Raw genomic sequence first — 21,627 nt, 5'->3', positions numbered from 1 at the left:
GTGCTAAAATAGCTCGGTTTGCAGAGCAACAGAGCAGCGGCCCCAGATGGACAGAGCATCCCCTATAGGGGGCTTGCTGGGTGGATCCCAGTTGGGGCACATGCAGGAGTCTATCTCTGCCTTCCCGCTTCTCACTTAAGAAAAATAAAAATAAATAAGTAAGTAAGTAAAAATGACCTTGGAGGCAGGAAAATTAAGGAACTTCCCTCCAATACACTGCTAACTGGGTAAGAGCAGATCTAAAAATTAGAAGTTTTTGGCAGCTGGTACTGATGACGCCACACGCCAACCTAGATTTCATTCTGATGACACATAACTTCAAGAAAAACCACACACAACTCTTTGTTTGCTTAAGAAAAACAGCAAAGTTTTGCCATTGTTTTAAAGAAAGTAGTTAATGACCTCAGACTATCTCCTCCCAAAATTCTCCAGCCACACGGGAGTACTGCAAAATACATAGCTTTGAAATACATATACTAGTTCAACGATCAAAAAAAGCAAACACTAATTGATCGATGAAGCCTTCCCACAGGACACAAGAATCCGTTCCTTTGCTGCCTCATAGCCGTGAACGAGCAAGCTGTGGACGGCCTCCTCATCTGAAACAATGGCAGTGGCAGGAGCAACTTGGAGAATGAAACTCTGCAGGTCAGGCTTTCTAGGCAGCCTCCTCAGCACCAAAGACAAAGCCATGAGTGATCAGAAATGTAATTCACTTCATAATTTTAAAAGAAATCAAAGGAAGGAAAATTTAGAAAGACTGGTTCAGAGATCAGTTCCTTAAGGTCAATAGAAAGGTCTTATGATGCAAAGAAGTTCCCATGACTCATTCTCTAATGAGTTACCACAGAGTACGACATGTTCGTATAAAACTGATGCTCCTCCCTGAGTGGGGGAAGGATGCTACAGCCATAATTAAGCTGTGGAACTCAGCTCCATTTAAAATTCCTGCGAACAGCTGAATTCTGCACTATGTAATTAAGGAGAACAGACAGCAGGAGCACCCGTGCAGCCCTTACCAAAGTGTCAGTCTCCTTTCCGTTTCTCCTTCAGAATAAAGCAAAAGTGCAGTTTACATAACCTCTCACAACACAGGTCCTCCACACCAACAAAGGGGACAACCAGAAGCACTCTTGTACTTCTAGAGTCTTTAGGTCTGACCTCTGTGAAGCAGAAAGGAGGCTTTGCTGTATGGTGGGGAAGGACTTTCTTCAGCTAACAAAAGTTGCTCCTCATCTGATAAAACTCACCTTTGTGTCACTTCTGAATTAGTAACAAAACTCTTCAAAATATACTAATTGGTCATTAACAAATGAAATATTGAGTACAATAAGAAAACCATACCCAATTAGTCACGGAAAATCCTAACCAATAGACCAGGTGGTGGCGCAGTGGATAGAGCGTCAGACTGGGATGCCGAGGACCCAGGTTCAAGACCCCGAGGTTGCCAGCTTGAGCATGGGCTCATCTGGTTTGAGCAAAGCTCACCAGCTTGGACCCAAGGTCACTGGCTTGAGCAAGGGGTTACTCGGCCTACTGAAGGCCCATGGTCAAGGCACATATGAGAAAGCAATCAAATCCTAACCAATAAAGTCACTAAAACAGAATGACTTCCTTATAAAACACAAGCAGTGAAAAGCTTCCAAGAACTTATATTATACTGCACAGCTAGAACTCATGCAAAATGCATGTTTATTTATAAACATTCTTCTTGAAAACCCGTGCCTTTTAGATAAACAATCTACTCATTATTTGCAAATATTTCAATGCATAAATCACTGTACCAAATGCAGAAATTAATATTTTAAATTACTTCTAGTATGTCACATTTAGACAGCTGCATATATCCAATATAACTGTTAGTAGCAGCAGCAAAGGGAACGGAATTACTTATGACTAATTAAACAAAAATCTATATACATCAAAGTCCTGAAAAAAACCTGATGGGGCTTACTTGCTACTCCTGACGCAAGTCCGTACAGAAGTCCTCCCCCGTCCGACTGCTGGGAGAACACGTGCGCTCCTGGGGGAGGGGGCTTTTCTTGTCTGATAAAGTTATACAGTAAGGTTTTCACAAGTTTGCTGGTGTAGGGAAGACTACAGAAAGAAGATAAAGAAAGTCAAACTCACACTTAATGGGGTTCACCTGATTTTATATAATGATAAATATAATCCACATATAATCTGTTAATATAAAAAGATTAGCACAGTTCAAAGAAGTTTAGCATTGTCATACAACAGTGAAGACCATGGGGTTTGAGATCAGGCCTGAGGGTTAATTCTGGCTCTCCTCCTTACTATGCCGTAAGTCACTGGTCACATCACTTAAGCTCTTGAACTTAGTGTATTTGTAACCTGTATAACAGGTAAGATATTATAAATTCCATGTATAATACAGTACCTGGCACTTGAAGGGAGCTAGTAATATAGATTCAGTAGGAAAAAGCAAAAATTAAAAAGCAGTAATACAAAAGACTATACTTTCTGCGAAATTATTCAATTTGTGCATGCATAGGAAAAATATAGCCATATTTATACAGACTTTTTAAAATATTAATACTCTTTGCTTTTAAGTAATAGGATGAGGAAAAGGGAGAGAAAATAGGTGAAAAGGGATGTGTGTCCACAAATTGGTGACAGATCAGGTCCTGCAATCTAGAGAAAACTTCTGAATAGCTGTGTGGGCCAAAGCTTAGGCCCATTCCTGATAATCAGTGCAGGTGCCACCAGGATAACCAAGGTGGCCAGAAGGATGTGAGAGAGCAAAAGCTCCCAACTCCCTGAGAACTTCAATCAAAGCTACTTTGTCTTTGTCTTAAATTCCAAAATTCTGTGAAGACTGTGCCAATAGGAGGTATGGGTGTGTGTGTGTGTTTGTATTTAGGACTGATCTATTTTCATCCTAATCCACTACGGGATTGTAAACTTCGGTTCAGAGCACAGTCCCACAACCTAACATGCCTGGCACATGGTTAGCACACAATAAAGATCTGCTGACTGAATTAAAGTGGGAACAGTGGCTCAGGGCCAACTGAAGTACAGTAGTCTAAACACATGGGAATGGGGCACGGAGAACAGTAGGTTAAAGGGGACCGGTGAAAAGGGGAAGATACAAAAATAATTTCAATGAACAAATATTACTGGATGACTGCTTATATAGAGAGAATGATAGAAAAGGAAGAAGAAAGATGGCTTCAAAGTTTCAATTCTACAAAGAAAGCACTACAGAAGCTAATGGAGCTGGGGGCACAGGGGGCAGGAAGGATGAAGAGTTCAGACAAAAAAGCAGAACTTGGTTCCTTACATGTTGGGTTGAAGTGCTGACAGGACAACCAGAGGAGTGTCTGGTTGGAGATGTGAGACAACGCTGAGGCCAGAGGATAAGACCAGAGGTACAGACTCATACAATAAAAAACTAGGCAAATCCATTTTGCTATTGTTTACTTTTTAAATTTTCATTTACAGTGGGCATTCAATTTTATATTAGTTTTAGTGGTTAGACAATCATATAACTTACAAAGTGGTCCCCCCAATGTTTCCAGTACTCACCTGGCACCATACACAGGTATTACAATATTGTTCACTATATTTCCTATAGTGAACATTACATCCCCATGACTATTTTGTTAAAAACTTAGACAAATTTAAAATAGAAACATACCATCGACCTCGCATCAAATACTTGTGACTGATGCTCTGTCTCAAAACCTCCTTGTGGAAGAGCTGGCAGGAGAGGAAAACAACCATTGTTGATATAGCTTCCACTGATATTTCATATGTAATGTCTCTGGGGAAACGGGAAACAAAACAGAATCGCAATCAATTTGGAACCTTAAGATGTTGCTCTTTACTGAATAAAGAGCATTTATTCACATTTAAAAACTCAAATTTAAATAGTCAACATATATATTTCTAGGTTATAAAAACTACTAATATGCTTAAAATAAAAATTAAGTCAACAGAAAATATGAAACCCTTTCCTAGTCATTAGTTCTTATATTTGGGTCAGGTATCCCATTATTTTCCTATCTTCCCATCCCATCTCCTCCTGAAGGAGAAGTCTATTAGTGTATAATGGAAATAATTACCAGCAGTACTCTGCTTTAAAAATCCACTCTAAATAAAGCCCTTATATTCACATCTGTTTGGTTATAATACAGAAAGAAACATTCAGATTGTAAAACTTTTTTTTTTTTAACATAAAATGGTTACCTGGGGGAGAGTATGGGAGGGGAGTAAAGAGGGACAAACATACAGTGATGGAAGATAATCTGATTTTGGGCGAAGGCCACACCACACAATCAAAAGTTCAAATGCTATAAAGATGTTCACCTGAAGCCTATTAATCGATGTGACCCCTTTAAATTTATTTTCAAAAGAAAAAGATAAAAGGAGAAAAACAGATTTAAATCTTTTTTTTTTTTTAACAGAGACAGAGAAAGAGAGAGAGGGATAGACAGGGACAGACAGGAACGGAGAGATGAGAAGCATCAATCATTAGTTTTTCGTTGCACATTGTGACCCCTTAGTTGTTCATTGATTGCTTTTTCATATGTGCCTTGACTGTGGGCCTTCAGCAGACCGAGTAGCCCCTTGCTCAAGCCAGCGACCTTGGGTCCAAGCTGGTGAGCTTTTGCTCAAACCAGATGAGCCCGTGCTCAAGCTGGCGACCTCGGGGTCTTGAACCTGGGTCCTCGGCATCCCAGTCCGACACTCTATCCACTGCACCACCACCTGGTCAGGCCAGATTGTAAATCTTAAGAGAAATTACAGTGTAGGGAAGAAAACAATGGCTTTTCAAGTTGATAATCACTTTACAATGAGAATAATGGCATATCCTAGATCTTCTATCTCTAGTGTCCACACTCTCAAGGCCAACTCTGTAGGTTCAGGAAAGCATGAACAATAAATAAATTATTCCTGTTTTATTATGCATACTTATTTTATGAAGGACTACTCTTGCTCTCCCAAGATTATTATCCCCTTTTAGAAACAAATCTTATCACTTCTTAGTCTTTTGGCTAAGATCAAGTATAGAAACAAATCTTAAATCAAATAAAAAGGAAACAAAATTTTGGCTGAAAAGGGAGCACAACAGGAATAAATGCATCAAGAAATCTTCAGTAATTGCAAAAATTTAAACATGATTATCATGGGAAACAGTGACATGCTAGCAAGAAAGAGGGAATCTCAACACAGTGAAAATACTAATAATGCCAAAAGAATAAAAAAATACTTTTGCAGAACTGAAATATTCATAGAAAGCCCAAAGAAAAATACTTACTAACTACTTAAATGAGGCTTATTAAACAAATTAAAGATGACTTGATTCTAGAACTAGGTAAGCTTAAATTCTATTTTAAGGAGTTATTACCAATAGAAATATATTTTAATATAAAGTATACAATACACAAGAGGCCAATTCAATTGATCTAACAAAGAACAAACAGAATAATCTGAATAGAATGATCTCAATTCTACATGAATGATCTAAATTCCATGTAAATTAATCTTTAAATGAAGGCAATCACAACCAAAATTCTCACTGGATTTTTTTTCAGGAACTTCACACATTGACTCTAAAATTTTTATGAAAGAATAAACATATAGCTAAGTGTATCCTGAAAATGCAATAATGCTGAAGAAATAAAAAGTGCCATAAAATAAACCAATAGAACCCAACTGAGAATTGAATGTATATGTGTATATATGGAAACAATATACACTGCTCACAAAAATTAGGAGATATTTTATCACTTCATATTCATTTTTAAATATCCCCTAATTTTTGTGAGCAGTGTAGAATAAAGATGGATCCACAAACCAATGGAGAAAAAACAAATTGTACAGAAGATAGTGCTAGGAAAAACTGGCTTATGTTATAAAGAAAAATAACATATCAAGGACCTTCTACAGGTGAAGTAAGGCCTGGATGTAGATAGTAAAACTAAAGATAAAAAAGAAAAAGTACAATGATAACATTTGTAACACAAGCACACTGGCTATTTATGGAAAAGTACCTAGTAGAACTTAACATATAATAGTGTGTACTTAACAAATATTAAGTGGAATGTACAGGCCATTTATAATTCTATATTTAACAAACTGAATCTACTAAAGTTACCTGCTTGAGAAACTGGATATGTTTCATTAATTTATTTTAAGTTTTATTGATAGCTTTCTGTTTTTTAAAAAGATTTTTTTATTTATTGATTTGGGGGGGGGGTGAAGAAGTGAGTTGCTTCTCATATGTGCCTTGACCAGGCAAGCCCAGGGTTTCGAACTGGTGACCTCAGATTCCAGGTCGACGCTTTATACACTGTGCCATCACGGGTCAGGCTCATTAGTTTTTATATTATTGCCACTTTCAAATCACCATCGACTTGGTAGTTTAAAACAGCACAAATCTGTTACCATACAATGGTTTTGTAGTTGCAGTACAGGCTTCAAGGGGTAAAAATCAAGGGAGAAAGCAAGCTGCTTTCCATTCTGGATCCTCCAGGGAAGGATCCATTTCCTGCTGGTTTGGGAGGTTGGCAGGATTTAAGTACTCCTGGCTGTAAAACCCAGGTCCCCAGTTTCTGGCTGGTTTCAAGCTGAGGGTACTCCCAGCTTCTAGAAGTCACGTCATTCTTTGATTCCATTGGTCCCTGCCTCCAATAATGACTCTGAATGACTCCTCCTAGTGCCTCTCTCTGACCCACTCTTTTGGTTTCCTCTTCTACCTGTAAGGACTGGTGTGATGAGACTGGGCCCACTAGAAAAAGAAAGGACAGTCGTCCCATCAAAAGGCCCTTAACTTTAACCACATCTACATCTAGTAAAAGATGTTGCCTTCCATTCCTACTTTGCTGGGTGTTTTTTTTTTTTTTTCAGGAATGAATGTTGAATTTGGTCAAATGCTTTTTTCACATTGCTGAGATATCATGTGCTTTTCTCATTCCTTGTGTCAATGTGGCATATTTTATTGACTGATTTTCAAGTGTTAACAATATTGCATTCCTGAGATAAGCCCAACTTGGTTATGATGTATTATCCTTTTCATATATTGCTAGATGCAATTTGCTAACTTTTTAAAAAATATTTTTCTGCTTTCTTTTTATATGTCATTGTTAGGCTTTGGCATCAGGGATATGCTGGCCTTATAAAACCAGTGCTTCTGAAACACTTTATTGAAATATGTACTTCGTGATGTAGTATTTTGCAGAGATAGCAGAACAGTATGTACCATATGAAAGAATATACATGCAGATGCTAATATGCACAAAATAAAAGTAGTAATCCTGGGGTGTGAAATTATGGGTGACTTTTTATTGTTTATAATTAAAATTTTTAATTAAATTTATTGAGGTGAGATTGGTTAATAAAATTATATAGATTTCAGGTGTACAATTCTATAATACATCATTTGTATATTGTATCATGTGTTCATCAACCCAAGTTAAGACTCCATCCATCACCATTTATCCCCCATCCTCTCTTCTACCTCCCCCTACCCCGTTTCCCCTCTATTAATCACCATACTGTTGACTATGTCTATGTTTAATTTAAATTTATAAAATAGAAGAGGCATAGAGAAAATGAGTGAGAGAAACATTTGCTTCAAACTGGTTGTCTCTACTGGAAAATTTCCTGAAAAAAAAATCATAAGAGATGGCCTGAGAATAATATCTAATCTCATTTTGACCTTGTATATTTCATGAACACTTTTATGTGTTTAGATTTTTGAACAATATAAATGTACCATGTATTTGAAAATTAAATTGATCAAGAACTAAAATACAAGACTGTCATAAAATTGAAATTTTATTAAAATCTGATGACATATTGAAATAAGAACAAACAAAAAAACGGAATGACACCATGGTATGTTGTAGGGGTCATCAACCCAAATTAGAAAACCTCAGACTTGCTTCTAAGTTCCCTATTAAACTCTCTCTGTTATCTTCCAACAAATCACTGCCTCTGGGTCTTGGTTTTCTTATTTTTAAATAAATACATTCGACTAAATTATCTAATGTCATTTCTTGCTGTAACTTTCTATAAAGCTCAAAAAAAAAAAAAAAAAAAGAAATTCAAAGCAATGTCAGGTTCCTAAGAAAACAAAATATAAAATATATTAATTGAGCTATCTTACGTGCCAAGTAATCAGGGAAAATGGCCAGACAGCCCAATACTTGAAAGAAACCAAAATTCTACCATGCTGAGTGTGGTGGTTTTTAAACGATGAAAAATGTTTTAAGCCAACAGATCTTTCTTGTTTTAATGTCCTTGTATAATCTTCAGAAGATTTTCATTACACAATCACCAAAACAAAGTCAACTTTAAAAAGCCAAAGTGTTGCTTTGGCTGCCATATTATCCCAAGAAATTTCCACCATCTGGCTGAAAATGTCCTAGAACAAACTACCGTTGGAGCAAGTTATTAATTTCATGTGAAGAAAAAAAAAAAGACAGGCGCCATGACCTTGCACTGCTCTGCTAGGGCAGAGTGGAACGTTTGGATAAAGACAAAAGCCTTCGTGAAATGGGTGTTAGTGTTGGCTAAGGGCAAAGTCAACGAATACAGAGGAAAAAAACATCCTCTTCTGACTTACTATTGGATAAGAAACTGGAAGGTACTGTAAATGGAACGTAAGTTTAACAAAAACAACTGACAAGTTCAAAGGATTAAGACCAAAATTTAGAAATATCACTGTCATGCCAACATGGAAAGTCTAAAAGTAAAATATAAGGAAAGATTAAAATGTAACACAGTATATTACAGATACTGTCATAGTAGTGATGGCTAGTTTTAAAAGTCAACAAAATCAAAGACATGGTATTACTCCTCACTTATAACACGTCTTAACAGTGGAACAGAAAGTACCTGGAGTTAGGAGTCAAGAAACATGGATGCTCGTCTTAGAACTGTCACTTACTACCTTTATCAGCTACCTGTCAACTTCATCATTTATAAAATTAAGGAGATGGATGAAATAAACTCAAGTATCCATGTTTTCATGGTTTCTCTGAGAACTAAGACTATATATGTAACAATGTATCAACTGTATAAAATATAGCCACAAATTTTCTTAAAATGAAGTTCAGCAACCAAAAAGAGCTCTTAAAAATATCCTACCAAATCAAAAATTCATATGGATTAATAAAATGGATAAATTATAATGAAAAAAATATACCAAAAAGGTTACATAGATGTATAGCTGTCTAAAATGCGCTTATACCAACTTAATATGTTACATTCATAAAACAAGAAACAATGAGTAAATAAAAGCTCTCAGGAATTATAAGTGATTGCTAAACCTGCACCAAAAGTTAGAAATGGCTTTTAAATACATGAAGAGATGTTCAACCTCACCTATAATGAGAAAGTGCATATACGAATCACAATCTAATTTCCATTTCTAACTTACAATAAAACGTATAATACACAATATTCACAAGGCTCTGTGAAATGGTTTTGGTGGGGCTATATTTGATATAATCTCTATAAGGAAGCATTTTTTAACCAAATTATGTAATATCTTTATCAAATTTTAAAATGTAAGCACTTAATTTCTACTCTAAATTTATATGATGACTATATACATATATTATATACATACAGTCATCATATAAATTTAGTATATCCAGACAATGGAATATTATTTGGTGCTAAAAAAAAATGAGCTAATAAGCCATGAACATGAAGGAACCTTCAATATATATTCATTACTAAAAGAATAAAGCCAACCTGAAAAGGCTACATACTATATGATTCCAACTATATGACATTCTAGAAAAGGCAAAACTATGGAGAGAGTAAAAGGATCAGTGGTGGTCAGGGTTTGGGGCAGGTGGGCGTGATAAGTAGGCAGAGCACAGAGGGTTTTCAGGGGAGCAAAACTATATGATACTATAATGCTGGATATGTGTCATTATACATTTGTTACATCCATAAAATGTACACCACTAAGAGTGAACGCCAATTCAATGTAGGTTCATTAACTCTAACAAATGTAATACTGGAGTATGGGATATTCATAGTGAAGGAGGCTGTGCATGTATGGGGTCAGGGACACACGTGAACTCTGCACTTTCTGCTCAATTTTACTGTGAACCCAAAACTGCTCTGAAAAATAAAGCCTATTAAGTTTTAAAAAACAGTGCTACATTATTTAGAAATATAAAAGTAGGATTATAGTAAAGGTTTATATAAACCACCAGGATAGCTAAGAATTTAAAATGATTGTCTCTGGGGAGGAATGAAATAAAAGGAATAAAACAAAGAACATTTGTTCTCATCATCAGGCCTCTGTGTTATTTGAGTTTTTTCTCAAACCATTTGCATACATATATTAACAAATTAAAATAACTGTATCAGTTTCAGTGACTAGTGGTAAATATCCAAATGTAATGTAATGTGGATTATGCCTGAAAAGAAATTACTTTGTAAAGAATTCATTCATATAGGTGCCACAAAAAAAAAAGAAAAAGAAAAAAAAATCAACCATTTGTAATTTGTAGTTAATTTCAAACAACCTCATTCATATTTTGCCAAACGTGTTAATAATAGCAAAAGAAATCAACAAAAGCACCTTGTATCAGTCTTGCTTCTTTAAAAGAAAAATTCTTTGAAGGCAGAGAGAGTCAGTCCTGCCAAGTGACCTTAGGAAAGTCACTTCCCTTCTCTCTATTTCAATAACAGATATAAATTGAAAGTGCTAGGGTAAGTTTCTTAAAAAGGTTTAATTCAAGTTCTAAAAATCCAATGATGATATGACTTCGAATAGCCTGTAACTTATAAGGAAACATGCATATGCAGGCAAAGTAGTAGCCAGGACTCAGGTCTTGCTTCTGCTAATCTTCACACCCAACTCCACGCTAAAACCTGTCCTCCCGAACAGCTTAACTCAACAGAAACTGGCTTCAGTTCCCACACAGACTCTTCAGCCTGTTCTTGTGAATCTCAGGCATCTTATATCCTGTGACCACTATACTTGTTTATGACCAAGTGCCACTACTTTTTCTTGAGAAGTTTAAAATATGAAAAATAACTCAGAAGCAAATAAATTCAATGTTTTTCTTGAGTACCCAGTAGGTTTAAGATAACACACTATAAAGCATTTTAAAATTTTTTATGAAAGCATCTTCAAGAGTATTTCTTTCATCCTCAACACTATCCTGAGCAACAGAGTAGCAGTGAGAATACTAGACAGATCTCATCCCAGGGTGAGATGCTCCTCTCAGCTGCGGGCCCCGCTTACTGCAGGTGAGGACATGAGGTATTAAAACTATCAGCTTGCCTAGCGGTCCCTTCAATAGCTATGTGAATTGGTCTCCCAACTCATGCACTTCAGTTTCCATATCTAAAATATTAAACAACTAAACTCAATGTGTGCAAATATCTTTTTGAAGTGATGATCTATGATCTATTAACCCCAATTTGACAATAATTTTACAATAAGAAAACTGCAGCCTAGAGGGACATCGATGGTTAGCTACCACCTGCCTAGCAGTAGAGCTAGGCAGGATTCAAACCCTATCTTCTAATTCAGAATCAGTGTTTCCTGTACTACAGAATATATCCTATACTTGTTGGCAACAGCCAGTTAAACATTTATGAACAATCTGAGCACACCCCTTGTAAAATAAACATTTGTGGTGCTGGATATAATTTGCTCAGATGTCTTCAATAAACCAGGTTACACAGCATAATCAACAGTTCAAATGCTCTAGGAATGTTACCTGAAACCTATGTACTCTTAAATTTAATTTTCTAAAAATCTTTTAAAAAAAAATTTTAATGGGATATTTTCCCTCCTGAGGCACTAGAAATTCATTTTCAAGCTAAAGGCTATTGTGACCTTAACATAAAAACAAACAAACAAAAAAACAAACAAACACAAAAACAGCCCAAACTGTAATGGCACATGAAAACACTATCATCTTTAACTCATAAATGCCATAAGTACCTAATTCCAGCAGAAGGCTATACTAGACATTTACCTGACAGCACCTATAACTGAAGTGCTGGCCTGCTTTGGCCACCCACCCTGTTGAGGTTCCACTTGAAGAAGTATTTGGGTATCGAACTGCAGGGATTTTCCTAACAGTCAGGCCCTTCGCTGCCAACCACAGATCTCTCCAGTTCCTTCACTCTCTTCCAACAACTTGTAGACTTCAGAAAGAAGCTGTTTATGGCTTTTCAGGTTCCTGAACCATGTACTCACTGTTAGCACCAAAAGTTTTCAATATTCAAATTTTCCACAGTATAACATCTAAGCCAATACCATTAGTCTAAGAGTTGAATCAATGTGCATTTGATGTCATTTTATTACATTTCAAAAATCCTGTGGATAAAGTTAATTTTATAGATTCTTAATCAGTTTAATCTCTTCCAAAATACTTTAAAAATGGATTTTAGAGAAATAACTCAAAAAGTATACATTGTTCTTTTATATTCTAATAAACAGGGAACCCTAAACATAATCAAACCTTCATTCCTGCTCACATACAAGTTTTTACTCCATCAAACAACCTAGCTTCTTCACCTCTAATTTCTCTCAAACCCTCTGCTCCAATCAAACTAATGTACCGTGTTCTCATTGCTCACACCCTAGAGGGCCCCGTCCAGCTCCTTTCTGCCTCCGAAATGACTGAGCCCCTGCTAATCACTGCAGCTCCACATGACTGTAGCCTTCACCAACTGTTCCTCTTGCTGGGCTATCCTTCTATGTAGCTATCCATCCTAAGCTCTTCAAAAGTCACTCCTGTCTTTGCCCAGAACTAGGCACTGTACTGTGCTTGGTACAGTACAGACACAGAGTATATTCACAGTATATGTTTTTGAGGATGAACTCAATGAAAAAGAAATTATTACACTGTGAAGGGATAATATGGGAACTACTGAGATACAAGCTGATTGTCCCTAAACTAAATAACTCTACAATCATCAGCATTTATAACCAATTAATCCATTTCCCTAAACATTGTTAGATGTTGTTTCTCAAGTGTTTCAGCTTCCAGTAGTCCCTTTCTAACATTTACAAGACACTGAACTTTTATAACATCATGCCCCAGCTTCAGAGCACTTTGAGCCAGTACCCTTGCAATGGAACATGCCTTAGCACAATGCTGTGTTCCCATACAGACAAGAGGTTGGGAAACAAACAAAATGCTGTAAGCTCACTGAATAGGCAGTACCCTACTGAGTGGCTAAGTCAATAATTACTTTTCTGAGAGTCAGGCTAACCTGAGTACTAGTGATATAGCAATGAGCAAAACAAGTGCTGGCACAAGAAGAATCTTTGTTTTCATGGCGTTCACATTCTAATTGTATTTGAGAAATATAAGTAAAAGCAATGATAGATAATATGGAAAGCAGTGATGAGTATTCAGACAAAAAATGAAGCATGACTACAGGACAGAGTGCTATTTCAGGGTAGGCAGAGCAGATCTAAGAAGCAAACCACTGAGCAGAAAAGAAGCTTGAAAGAGGTCAGGACATGAGCCATGCAGATATCTGAGGGGAGATAAGGGAAAAGAAGAAAAAGGCCTGACTGGTGATGGCATAGAGGATAAGAGTGTAGACCTGAAATGCTGAGGTTCCAGGCTCAAAACCCTGAGGTCGCCAGCTTGAGCACAGGGTTGTCAGCTTGAGCGCAGGATCAACATGATCCCATAGTTGTTGGATTTAGCCCAAAGGTTGCTGGCTTGAGCAAAGGTCACTGTCTCAGCTTTAGCCCTCCAATCAAGGCACATATGAGAAGCAATTAATGAACTAAAGTGATGCAACAAGCTGATGCCTCTCATTTCTCTCCCTTCCTGTCTCTCTCTGTGTCAGAAGAAGAAAGGAAAAGCAGGAGGGGGAGTGGGAGGGGAGGGGGGAGGGAGAGAGGGAAGGTGGAGAAGAAAGGGCAAAGGCCCTTGGAAACAGGAGTGGATGGGCAGGTTCCAAATTAGCAAGGACACCAGCATGGCTGGTGTGGACAAGATTAATAGAAAACCATGTCCTTGAGAAGTAGACAAAGTCCCACTACGAAAAATAGACACATGCACTCCCTGACAAAGGCAGTGAAGGCAATAGATACGAATACCTCATCTTTATCAGTGTGTAACTAATGAAAAAACTGGGTAAGGTTTCTTAGATTAAAATTATAGTTTAGGGGAGAAGACAAAATGGCGCTGGAGTAGGTGGACGTACCAACATCCACCTCCCAGAACCAAAGTGGATTACAAAATAATTTTAAGAACTATCATCTAGAAAAACCAACTTTGGACTAAACTAAGAGGACTCTTCAACCAAGGAACACTGAAGAAGCCACACTGAGACTGGTAGGAAAAGTGGAAACGCGGAGAGGGCTGCCCAGCTCCCCGGAGTGAACGGCAGCCGGGAGAGACTCGCGTGGCGGGAACTTAGTGTATCCCAAGGTTCTCTTTACCACGCCACAGTCGCAGAGCTCCAGGGGAAAGCAACCTGGTCTCATCTCTGCAAGCAGAGGAGAACAGAAGCTCCATCTCCACACTTGCTGCAGATGACTTTTCCAGTCTACCTGAATCATTCATTACCAGCTAGAAGCAGCGGTCATTGGGACTTGGACGTGAGCTGCAAAGTATAGAATTGTGACAACAATTCCAGTGCCATGAGGACTTTTCCTGGATGTGGACTTTTCCTGGACTCCTGCTCCTAGTGACATCTCCTAACGGACTGAACTGGGGTTGGGTTGCATTTGCAGGGATTTGGGATGGTGTTGGTGCCAACTTGGACTTGGTGAACATGTTAAGGACACCACTCTTTTATGGAGTCTTGCTGTATTGGCCAAGAGTTTGCTTAAAGGCTTTAAACACTGTAAAAAAAAAATAGAAGACTGGATAAAGAAGATGTGGCACATATACACTATGGTATACTACTCAATCATAAGAAATGATGACATCGGATCATTTACAACAAAATGGTGGGATCTTGATAACATTATACGGAGTGAAATAAGTAAATCAGAAAAAACCAAGAACAGCATGATTCCATACATTGGTGGGACATAAAAATGAGACTAAGAGACATGGACAAGAGTGTGGTGGTTACCAGGGGTGGGGGGAGGGAAGACGCAGGAGGGAGGGAGGGAGAGAGTTAGGGGGAGGGGGAGGGGGAGGGGCACAGAGAAAACTAGATAGAGGGTGACGGAGGACAATCTGACTTTGGGTAATGGGTATGCAACATAATTGAATGACAAGATAACCTGGACATGTTTTCTTTGAATATATATACCCTGATTCATTGATGTCACCCCATTAAAATTAATAAAAATTTATTTATTAAAAAAATTATAGTTTAAAAACCTGCAAATCAGGACCAGGCTGAGAATCACTGAGCAGCCTTAGTGCTCAATGAGTTCACGGGTTGATAAAGGAGAACACACAAATGGCCCCCAGAGGACGCTGTATGTTTGGCCTGGGGCCAACAGAAGGCCTACTCGGAGCAGACCAACAGGGACCTGCCCAGAGTGGTGCACTAGAGAACAGGAGTAGGGTCTGTTCTTGACAATGGCATCATCATTTACAGATAGCAGTGATAGCTTTGAAAAAACTATAGTGAGAAAAACAGATAAAAGGACATAAAAATAAAAAGGTCAATTTCTACTCAAAATAACTTTTCTTTCATAATTTAAAAGCCTCACAAGGAGTCTCCAAAACATAAGTTTGGGGCCCATAAATTCTAACTGCTTCTGATACTAGGATCCCACCTAATGGGGTCGCCACTCAACCATTACATAAACACTAAGAACTGACAAATGATCACAAATTCTAAGTGTTCTGCCGACCACATTCTTTCCATTATACTATCTATTAGTGTTTTGAGGAAAATACCGTTACTTCACTTTATTCCTTTCCCACTCGCTTCTTTGAGATCAAGGAGCAGGTATAAAATCAGAGGCAAGGCTTTACTTTTGGAAGACATTTCAATTCTAGTGGGATTAACCCAACGTACACAGAAAAATGTCAAATCATGAGCCTGTGCTTGACTTAACCTTTGCTTTAAATATATAAATGCTGAGAGGAGTTAAGGAAGGAATCCTGTAAGATGTGCAATTTTATTCTGACTTTGAAGATTAACACCTCAGAAATTAATATTTTTACCAAGAAATCCAAACTGAAAAGCAGTATCGATTAACTGTTTGTAAGTAAATTTTCAACACAAATAATTCCTTCAAATTCTGGCAGTTTATCTAAAGCTACTGCAGTGATCCTGTTCTCTTTAGTTTATAAGATCTCTACATCATATCCATGTTCTCAGTAATTCCTTGCTTTCAATATTAACAGAATGATTTCACAGTCTCATAAGAAACGTTTAAGCTAGTTTGGAATTATCCTCAGTGGCCAGGAGACTTAGATTCTTCTTGCTGCTCGCCTGCCAACGCAGCTCTGGCATGCCAATGTTAACGTGAAAGTTCATGGCAAGACGGATGCTCAAGTTGAAAGTATCCTGGTTTCCATACGTTAATAGTCCTCCTTAAGTTATAAGCTGATCCCGTAACGCCGCACTACAGTTACAGTAGATGCAACACTGAAAGAGTAGTTTGGTTTCACATGGAAACAGTTACCAAGACAAACCTTCTTGGAGGATGGAGTTCCAAGAATATTAAATCATAAGAAATGGTTTCAGCAGCTGGTTAAAGCTGAGTGTACATAATACAAGACATCTGGTTGTCTGTGCATTTTCAGTTCATTTAAAAAGTATAAACACATTAAAACACTGAAATGTTTGATACATTGCAACACTGACTGCTTGCTCCCCAAGAGTGTTTAAGCAGCTGGTCTAGTCATTGTACTCAAGCCTTATTTACTAGCTACAACAATTTACTATCTCCGTCCGCCTTAACTTCAACAAATTTCATCAAGGAAGGGAAAAAATGTACTCATTTGGAAGATATCGCTGGTATTTGTAAGGATGTAATATAATAGAGGTCATGCTATTTTTTAAAATTAAATCGGGAACACATGAGGTGTCACACACACTATGACAAGTAAAGAGCAGACATGTGTCCCCCTCCCAGATCTGACCATATGTAACAGAAACCTAACCACAGTGGCTTAACCAAAGGACGGGGTTATTTTTTTTCATGCAGGAAGAAATCCAAAGATAGGCAATCTAGGGTTGGTGTGATGGTTCCATAACATCATCAATATCCCGTGTTCCTGGGATGCTGCTCTTTGTATGTGGCAGTCGTCATCATATTTTTAAGCCGGCCTAAGTGCTGTCTCCACATTCCAGGAAAGAGGAGAAGGATAACCAGCAAAATGTTGAAGGTACGCGCTCTGTAAGCTCACGCCTTCTGCTTGCACATAACTGACACAAACTGTCACAGGACCACATTTCAGGCATATTCAGTTCCCAAGGTACCTGAAAACTAAGCTGGGCACACACTGGACCCCCACCCCAAATACTTGATCTGTTAGGAAGGTGAGAAAAGGATGTCAGGCATGCTAATAGCTGCATCTGTGTCTGTCACAAATGTTCAACATGCATGGGACGTTCCCTCCCACTACCTTCCCTATCAGGTGATTCCTCAGGTAGCTCAGCCCTGCTTCCCAAGGAGCACATCTCCAGGCAAATCACATCAGGTTGGTTGTTCTCATTTCTCAATCTATTACAAGTCTGGATGCTGCACTCATGCACGACAGAGGCCGCGAGCCCATTTTCCCACAAACACCTGTTTTTCCTTTTTGGACTACAGGCAAATAGCACATTTCTAATGACATCCCCATGTAGGCTGACACTCTATGATCATAAATCTTAAAATCTACTTCTTTATTTAAAAAATAATTTCTTTAAAATATGCATTCTCAACAGGGCTATCACCCCACCCCAAGAGAATGAAAAGTAGTTCTTTGTGGTGAAAAACGTCATAGATATTATAATGACTTACGGCCCTCCAAGAGAGAGAGGCAATAAAGAAAAAAAATGTCTAAAAGGGCTCCTCAGAGAGACAATTTAAAAAATAGATGACAGTAACTGCTTTAAAAATAAACATTTTGGCCTGACCAGGTGGTGGCGCAGTGGATAGAGCGTTGGACTGGGATGCGGAGGACCCAGGTTTGAGACCCCGAGGTCGCCAGCTTGAGCGCAGGCTCATCTGGTTTGAGCAAAGCTCACCAGCTTGGACCCAAGTTCGCTGGCTTGAGCAAGGGGTTACTCGGACTGCTGAAGGCCCACGGTCAAGGCACATATGAGAAAGCAATCAATGAACAACTAAGGTGTCGCAACAAAAAACTAATGATGGATGCTTCTCATCTCTCTCTCTTCCTGTCTGTCTGTCCCTATCTGTCTCTCTCTCTGTCTCTGTAAAAAAAAAAATAAATAAACAAACATTTTGAATCATGCTAGAGATGTATTTAGTTGTAGTGACAGAAATCCAGTTAAGCAAGTAAGGGTCTATTTTTCTCAGATGAGAAGGTCAGAGGTGACAGGGGGTGAAGGGACAGGTTCTGGATGACTGGTTCAGCAGCTCAACGGCATCAAAGCAGGTTTTCTGTGAGTCTCTTGGCTCATGGTGCCAAGATGGCCAATAGCTCGAAGGACCACATTCCAGACAGCAGGAAAGAGGGCCGTTTAGAACAGATAGGACCCCTACTTGAGACAGGTCCCCTTAAAGAGCTTTACTTGCCTGACCAGGCGGTGGCACAGTGAATAAAGTGTCGGACTGGGATGCTGAGGACCTAGGTTCAAAACTCCGAGGTCGCAGGTTTGAGCACAGGCTCACCAGCTTCAGCACAGGGTCGCCAGCTTGAGCATGGGATCATAGACGTAACCCTAAGGTCGTGGCCTGACCCCAGAGGTCGCTGGCTTGGCTGCAGCCTCCCGGTGAAGGCACACATGAGAAAGCAATCAATGAACAACTAAGGTGCCACAACTATGAGTTGATGCTTCTCATCTCTCTCCCTTCCTGTCTGTCTGTCCCTGTCTGTCCCTCCATCTCTCTCACTTAAAAAAATCAAAGAGAGAGAGAGAGCTTTACCCATAGTTTCATTGGATAACTTCCCCCTAAATCTCATTGACCACATCTAGCTTCAAGAAAAGATGGACATGAAAATCCAAACTCTCCAAAAATTGACACAAATAAAATCAGGAAATAAGGAAGAGGGAATAACAAATAATGGGTGAATGACTAGCTGTGTCTACCACACACCTGAACAAGTTTCAAATTGCTTTTCTCTTAAACCCTTGCTTTCAGAGATCTGTAAGATCTCTTATTACAGAGATTAACCTAATTATGTGCCTATTATATGCTTAGTATTGCTAAAGAGTTTGATTATTTCCCCCTCAACAACTTAAAATTCTTGTTTTGATGATGGATAGTCAGTTTAAATATTATTAGGCAAGAGAGATTAAAAAAAAAAAAAAAAACCTCCATGAATGTATAACCCTTAAAAGGCATACATAAAATTACTACCCCAAGACCCACAAACTCTTCAACATGATCAATTACCATCTTCAATATACAAAGAAGATAAAACAAACCCTGGCAATAGCCAGAACTTACAAGAGTGGAATATCAGTGATTAACTGCATCAAACAGCAGACTAATTCTTCCAAAAGATCTTCTGAGTCAGAAGCTGGTAAGACACATAAAAAGTTTGTTAACTAAAGATAAAACAGAATGAAGTTGTTTAGAAGTTCAGTTTTCATTCTTAATGAGAATAAGAATAGTGATTATTACATAAACAGACGTTAATGTTGAATAAAATCCAAATCATGAACAAGCTAGCTTCTATTATCTAGTAGAGAAATTTTTTAACACAATTATACAGTTTTTAATGCTTAAAGGTATCTTATGATTCCTATAGGCCAGTAGTTTTCAAACTTCTTATATTGCACTGTTTTTCTGAATGAAATCTTATACTAATATCAAATATATAAAATATATTAAAAAACCAAGCTGCCCTAGCTGCTTTGTTTGAATCAGGAGAAAGTACCTGTATTCCCTCCCCCCAATAAATATTTGCCCTTGCCCTTGATCTTCTTCTTCTTCTTTTTTTTTTTTTTGATCTTCTTGATAGACCTCAAAAAACCTTTCCAAACCTGTGGGGATTCCACAGATCACAGACTGAAACCAAGTAAGAAACCGAACACCTCTTTATAGACAAAAGCCAAAGGTAAAATGGATTTCCAAGTTATAGAACAAGTGGAAAAGCCAGGCTGCAAATTACCAACCCAATGGAAATGCTCCTCTGTCCCAAACTGCTCTTAGTGACTTCTGGCTTTGGACAATGCTGACATACCTACTCCACGAAAGTCTTTATTCCCTCAGTTCCTAGTTTCTATGACACCTTATTTCTAACACACCTCTCTTTCTATTCATTCCCTGTATTTGCTTCCTTAGGACCTTCACCCATTGGAATGTTCCCCAGAGTTCCACCATTGGCCTTCTCCTCTCTTCTCACTCCTTATGATTTCCTTTATCAATCATAACTTGTATGCTGGTGATTCTGAAATCTAGTTTTTCTCTTGGCCTCTCCACTGAACTTCATTCATATATTTATATCCAATTGGTGCTGGCCGTCTCCACCTAGATGCATCAACAGTACTCAAGCTCAACACAATCAAAACTGAACTCACCTGTCCCAGCACTTCAAACCCACTTATTTGTTCTTTATTCTCCTTTTTGGTTACTGCATCAGTTAACCCAAACCTAAAACATAGATACTCTGTCTCTCTTACTCATCTCAAGGTCCTCTCAATTGCAGAGTCACCTCTGTTATTTACTCTTTTCTTTTTTTAAATGTTTATTTTATTGATTTTAGAGAGACAGGAAGGGAGAGAAACAGAGACAGGAACAACAATCTGTTCGTGTATGTGCCCCGACCGGGGATCAAACCTGGCAACCTCTATGCTTCAGAACGATCCTCTAACTTACCGAGCTATTTGGCCTGGGCTGTTATTTCTTCTTTTCTTCACTCCCTGTCATGCCCTTGGTCATTATTTCATGATTTCAGTTCAGTTAAACAAGCGTACTGAATTAAAACTCATTCCTGAACTTCTTTAAACCTTTCTACTAGTATTCCTCCTTCTAAGTTTACTCCTTTCCAATCCAAACTCCAGATTGTTATCAAAGAGACCCAACTAAATTCCATCCTTTCAGTCCCCTGGCTGAGTTAGATCTTTTTCAGTTGCTTTAAGCTAATTACTAAAAAAACCCTCCAATTTCTCAAGTACAGCAAGCCAGACCCTTCAAGATACAGGCTCTGTATCCCCTTCTACCTTCATCTCCCATTATTATTCCCTTGACATTTTATATTCCAGCAATACCAACCTATCTGTTACATGCCACTTTATGCTTCCTCTCTGCCTGGAATGCCCTCCAACAATAAAAACTTAATTTTTAAAGGGAACAAATCTTGCCCTAGCAGAGTGGCTCAAAGGGCAAAGCATCATCTCAGCACATCAACATCACAGGTTCAATCCCCAGTGAAGGCACATAAAACAGGCAATCAATGAGTATACAAGTAAATGGAGTAGCTAAGTAGAATGGTGAATTGATGCTTCTCTCTCTCTTTCTCTCTTTCTTCCTCCTTTCATGTTTCTCTCTCTCCTTCCCCCCTCCCATCTCAAATCAATGGGAAATTTTTAAAAAGAAATAAAAAACCCAAT

General features: G+C 38.2%; 1 protein-coding gene across 3 annotated transcripts in view; it reads right to left on the bottom strand.

The window, feature by feature from the left end:
• The window catches only part of DYM (dymeclin), a 306,792-nt gene that overhangs the window by 217,348 nt on the left and 67,817 nt on the right, over positions 1-21,627 (bottom strand). For all 3 annotated transcript variants that reach the window (XM_066246552.1, XM_066246551.1, XM_066246553.1), the window contains exons 6-8: positions 19,520-19,592; positions 3,662-3,787; positions 1,955-2,097 (exon numbers count right to left, since the gene is read on the bottom strand). In XM_066246552.1, the coding sequence (XP_066102649.1) occupies positions 1,955-2,097; positions 3,662-3,787; positions 19,520-19,592 (342 nt within the window). The remainder of the gene's footprint in view (positions 1-1,954; positions 2,098-3,661; positions 3,788-19,519; positions 19,593-21,627) is intronic.

The sequence above is a fragment of the Saccopteryx bilineata genome, chromosome 11 (assembly GCF_036850765.1).
Source record: "Saccopteryx bilineata isolate mSacBil1 chromosome 11, mSacBil1_pri_phased_curated, whole genome shotgun sequence".
In the NCBI taxonomy this organism is placed as follows: Eukaryota; Metazoa; Chordata; class Mammalia; order Chiroptera; family Emballonuridae; genus Saccopteryx; species Saccopteryx bilineata.
The sequence above is the reverse complement of the archived record's forward strand: the minus strand, read 5'-3'. Positions and strand labels throughout refer to the sequence as shown.